Raw genomic sequence first — 5,297 nt, 5'->3', positions numbered from 1 at the left:
AAAGAAAAAGTAACTCACCAGTTCATATCCAAAAACTGATCGATTCAACTGGAAGCTCTTGACGTCGGGGATGCTTCAGCGGTGCCTGAGTGGTGATCGGAGAAAAGAAAGAGTGAGATTTTGTAGAGAGAAGTAAGAGCTTTTAGAGAGATGGAGGAGAAAATGAAGTTTCAAAAATTGGAAGAAGAGGGTTACATGCAGAGAGTGGCATGAGTTTTGAAAAACTAAGTTTTACTACAACTGTCAAAGACGAACGGCCACTCAGCTGCCCACATCTGTCTTCCACTTTTTGATTTTCATATTCCCTTTGCTTGGCATTTGGCGTCCACTCAGAGGGGTTTTGGGTGCGTTTTAAATGGGAGGGGTTTTGGGTGCGTTTTAAATGGGTTCTGACAAGAACTAAGAAGTTAGGTTTTTGAATTTCTTTTGTTTATTTATTTGTGGTTTTTTTATTCTCCTCAAGTGACAAATACATCAACGTTGTTAGATTAAAAACTCAAACAAAAGTCGCAGGCACGAGTGAAAAAGGGGAAAGTAGGTCCTTGCGAAAGAGGTAAGAAGCGAACCCTAATCCACTCTTCTTCATTTTCTTTTTTTTTCTATTTTTCTCGAATCAAACCCTCGAATCGTGAGTACAAGGAGATAGAGAGAGAGGCTGTCAGATGCAATTTTAATGAGTTTAAAGTAACGGAAGGAGAGTAAAGGTGAGTTATGACGTGTGAAGAACCGTTAGCGCGCATAAGAAGTCCACCTCGTTTGCAGAAAAGAATAATACATAATTTCATTAGAATTGGGAATTTAAGAACATAGATGTAAAAAAAAATTGAATATCATATAAAAATATATGAATAAATTTTAGACTAAAATAATGTTAAATTTATATATGAATTGAAATTGTATGTTATTATTGTTATATATTTTCAGTAATTTTTCTCAAAGTTAAAAGAAGAATACAACTAAAATGCAATCCATGGGATGGGGGAGGAGTGGGGTTTGAATTGGGTTTTATCTAAATTGAAATTTTTTCATGTTTCATTAACAAGAACTTTTATGAAACACTTAACAATATAAATAGGTATGAAAGACATTATTAGAAACTTAATCAATCCCAAATAGAAAAATTTATTTCAAGAAAAGCATAAGACAAAAAATTGTATATTCATTATTCTAACAAATTTATGAGCAGATTTTATAGAAATTCGAATTAGAAATTTTACTAAAGACCAATAGAATCAAATTACATTTTTTTTATTGAATTTTTTTAAGTACACACCTAAACTAATACTAATTGATTATTGTTTGATTAAAATGAACTGAGAATCTTTTCTTGACTTTACATACACACTACCACTAATGTTGATGTACTTGAGAACTTTGTCGAAGGAGGACTTTGCATAATGAGTACCATCACAATTTTGGTTGAACAGAAAATTGTGTACTTTTTTTCTTCTTATACTAACAATGATGATTGAATTTTTCAACATATAATTTAGATTCAATTTTATATAAAAAAAATTACATCCAACAAAATATATTAGATATATATCAGCTCGCCAAACCAACATGACCATTGATGAGAAGTTTTTGAAAACTATAACTTAAGGCAGTGTCCACTTTCGTCTTACACAGTCTTAATGACATATGTTACATGCAAGGATTTTACCCGTAGTCCTTCATGGTTTTATTTAAACTGGTACATAATCCATGGTTACCGAAGAATTCAAGGGCAAAGCATTAAATCTTTTTGGAATAATAAAAATTAAATATTTTACTTCCATGATCCACAAATTATCAAAATAAACTTCATTTTTGGTTGAATATCAGCATCAGAAACACTTACAGAACTTTCTCTAAATTTGTCACAAAATAAACTAATGCATAGGTTAGACATTTTTTAGCCCTAAATGACTCATTCTAGACACAAGTCTGCAACCACCATTAGTTGTACAAAATTTCACTTGCAAACTCTTCTATGATATATATAGCCCTTAGTACTAATCCCAAGCACCAGAAAACTGTGGATTCAATTACTACTTGCTCATGGCAGTGTCATATGAAACTCCATTTCTTCTCTTTCTTTTGTTGGCAACACTCCACTTCAGAGCAAGCATTGTAGAAGGGAGTTGCAGTGAGAAAGAAAGGAATGCGCTCCTCAGCTTCAAGCATGAACTAGCAGACCCTTCAAACAGGCTTTCATCATGGTCTGAAGAAGAAGATTGTTGTTCATGGACAGGGGTTCGCTGCAACAACTTCACTGGTCAAGTCATGGAACTCAATCTTAACACACCTGTCGGCCGGCAATTGGGTGGTAAGATTAGTCCTTCCCTGCTTGAACTAAAATCTTTGACTCGTTTGGACTTGAGTTCAAATTATTTTTTTCACACTCCAATACCAAGCTTCCTAGGCTCAATGCAGAGCCTCAGATACTTGAATCTTAGCTTCAATGGGTTCGTGGGACTAGTCCCTGACCAACTAGGAAATCTATCAAACCTGCAGCACCTTAATCTTAGGTACAATTATGGTCTTCACATAGATAACCTTAATTGGATATCAAGGCTTTCTTCTTTGGAATACCTTGATTTGAGTTATGTAGACCTTCACAAAGAAGCTGATTGGCTTCAAGTACTGAGTGCACTTCCTTCTCTTTCAGAACTACACTTAGAGAACTGTCAAATTGATAACTTGGTACTACCAAAAGGAAAAACCAACTTCACAAATCTCCAAGTCCTTGGGCTTTCAAATAATAATCTCAATCATGAAATCCCTTCATGGTTATTCAATCTCAGTACAACTCTTGTCCAAATTGATTTACACAGTAACCTTTTACGTGGAGAAATCCCACAAATATTGTCAAGCCTAAAAATTCTAGACCTCCATGACAACCAACTCAGTGGAGCACTTCCTAATTCATTAAGTCAGCTCAGGCATCTTGAAGTTCTAGATCTCAGTAAAAATACCTTTATTTGTCCATTTCCAGCATCATTTGCAAACTTATCATCCTTGAGGACTTTGAACCTGGCTCACAACCGATTGAATGGGACCGTTCCTAAGAGTTTTGGGCTCCTCCAAAAGCTGCAGATATTAAACCTTGGAGCTAATTCTCTGACTGGTGATATGCCTGTAACTCTTGGAACTCTCTCAAATTTAGTGACATTAGACCTTTCATCAAATTTGTTGGAAGGATCAGTACAGGAGATACATTTTGTAAAACTTCTGAAATTAAAGGAACTGCGTTTATCTTCAACAAACTTGTTCCTCACTGTTAACTCTAGATGGGTTCCCCCATTTCAGCTTGAATATGTTTTACTCAGCTCCTTTGGAATAGGGCCCAAATTTCCAGAATGGCTGAAAAACCAGAGTTCTGTGAAGGTGTTGGCAATGTCTAAGGCAGGTATTTCAGATTCGGTTCCAAGTTGGTTTTGGAATTGGAGTCTGCATCTCGAATTCCTTGATCTGTCAAACAACGTCTTAACAGGAGATGTATCGAACATCTTCTTAAATTCCAGCGTCATAAATCTGAGTTCTAATTTCTTCAATGGTACATTGCCAAGTGTGTCTGCAAATGTTGAAATGCTGAATGTTGCCAATAACTCAATTTCTGGAACAGTTTCTCCCTTATTATGTGGGAAGACAAATGCTACTAACAAGTTAAGTGTGCTGGATGTCTCAAATAATGTCTTATCTGGTGATCTTGGTCAGTGTTGGGTTCATTGGCAAGCCTTGGTGCACTTGAACTTGGGTTCTAACAGCTTTTCTGGTGAAATTCCCAACTCCATTGGGTATCTGTCTCAACTTGAGTTTTTGTCGCTAAATGACAACGGCTTTTCAGAATATATTCCTTCGACCCTGCAAAATTGCTCTACAATGAAGTTTATTGACATGGGTAATAACCAACTTTCTGACACAATACCAACTTGGATGTGGGAAATGCAATATCTAATAGTTCTTCGTTTAAGATCCAATAACTTCAGTGGCAGCATTACTCAAAAGATGTGTCAACTTTCATCCCTCATAGTGCTGGATCTTGCCAATAATAGCCTGTCAGGATCCATTCCGAATTGTTTGGATCAGATGAAGACAATGGCTGGTGAAGATGACTTCTTTGCCAACCCTTTGAGTTATTCATATGGCTCTGACTTCAGTTATAACAACTACAAGGAAAGTCTTGAGTTAGTTCCCAAAGGAGATGAGTTAGAGTACAGAGACAATCTCATACTGGTGAGAATGATTGATCTTTCAAGTAATAAGCTGTCTGGAGCAATTCCACCTGAAATTTCAAAGCTATCTGCTTTGCGGTTTTTGAATTTGTCAAGAAACCTTCTATCTGGAGAGATACCAAAAGACATGGGAAAAATGAAATTGTTAGAATCCCTTGATCTCTCATTAAATTACATTTCAGGTGAAATCCCTCAAAGTTTGTCTGATTTGTCCTTCCTCAGTTTCCTGAATCTATCATACAACAACTTATCTGGCAGAATTCCCACAAGCACCCAACTTCAGAGTTTTGAAACACTTAGCTACACAGGAAATCCTGAACTCTGTGGTCCTCCTATAACAAATAATTGCACAAGCAAAGAAGGGATATCTGAGAATGCTTCTGTTATACATGCTGCTGGAAATTTCCTTGGAACATCAGAGTTTTACATTGGAATGGGAGTTGGATTTGCAGCAGGATTTTGGGGGCTTTGCAGTGCTATTTTCTTCAACAGAACTTGGAGGCATGCTTACTTTGATTTTATTGACCACCTGAAAGACGTGATTTATGTCACCGTAGTTTTGAAGGTTAGAAGGTCACTTGCTAAATCATGAGTTTACCTTTCAGCTGCTAACAAGAGAGACATTACAAGGTGATTTCTAGCTATAAAAATATGAACAGGTTTACCTTGTATCAGTTCGTATGATGTTTTCTCTCTGTTTAGTCGCTTTCATTGGTAATACAAGCTTTTCTATGTTAGGAGAACTGAAAGAGTGCATGATTTAAATGTAAAATTGTTTTGAATTTACAATGCATCAATGAATGATCAAGATATATTCTTAATTACACCAAGTGTGAGAAAACAATCTGACACTGCATCTTTTAGCCACACCAACTATATGGGCTATTATTGTATTCTATCCACACACCATTTATTAAAATTATAATAACTATCATATCGTAAATAATTGCACATATTATGGAACAGCTAAGGCTGATTTTCATCATCAAAAATAAATTCCAGCAGATGATACGGAAGTGTTTGTTATAGTCTTATTGCTTTGGTTTTTCAATTCAATCACAACATTCGTATTAGCATCAT

At 35.8% G+C, this 5,297-nt stretch overlaps 1 protein-coding gene across 1 annotated transcript; it reads left to right on the top strand.

The window, feature by feature from the left end:
- Positions 1 to 2,027: 2,027 nt before the first annotated feature.
- Positions 2,028 to 4,919, top strand: LOC108345423 (receptor-like protein EIX2). Its single transcript, XM_017584023.2, has one exon. The coding sequence runs from the start codon at positions 2,041 to 2,043 to the stop codon at positions 4,807 to 4,809; it is 2,769 nt and encodes a 922-aa protein (XP_017439512.1). The 5' UTR covers positions 2,028 to 2,040; the 3' UTR covers positions 4,810 to 4,919.
- The last annotated feature ends 378 nt before the right edge of the window (positions 4,920 to 5,297 follow it).

This window comes from Vigna angularis, chromosome 8 (genome assembly GCF_016808095.1).
Source record: "Vigna angularis cultivar LongXiaoDou No.4 chromosome 8, ASM1680809v1, whole genome shotgun sequence".
In the NCBI taxonomy this organism is placed as follows: domain Eukaryota; kingdom Viridiplantae; phylum Streptophyta; class Magnoliopsida; order Fabales; family Fabaceae; genus Vigna; species Vigna angularis.
This window is presented reverse-complemented; position numbering and strand designations above follow the sequence as displayed.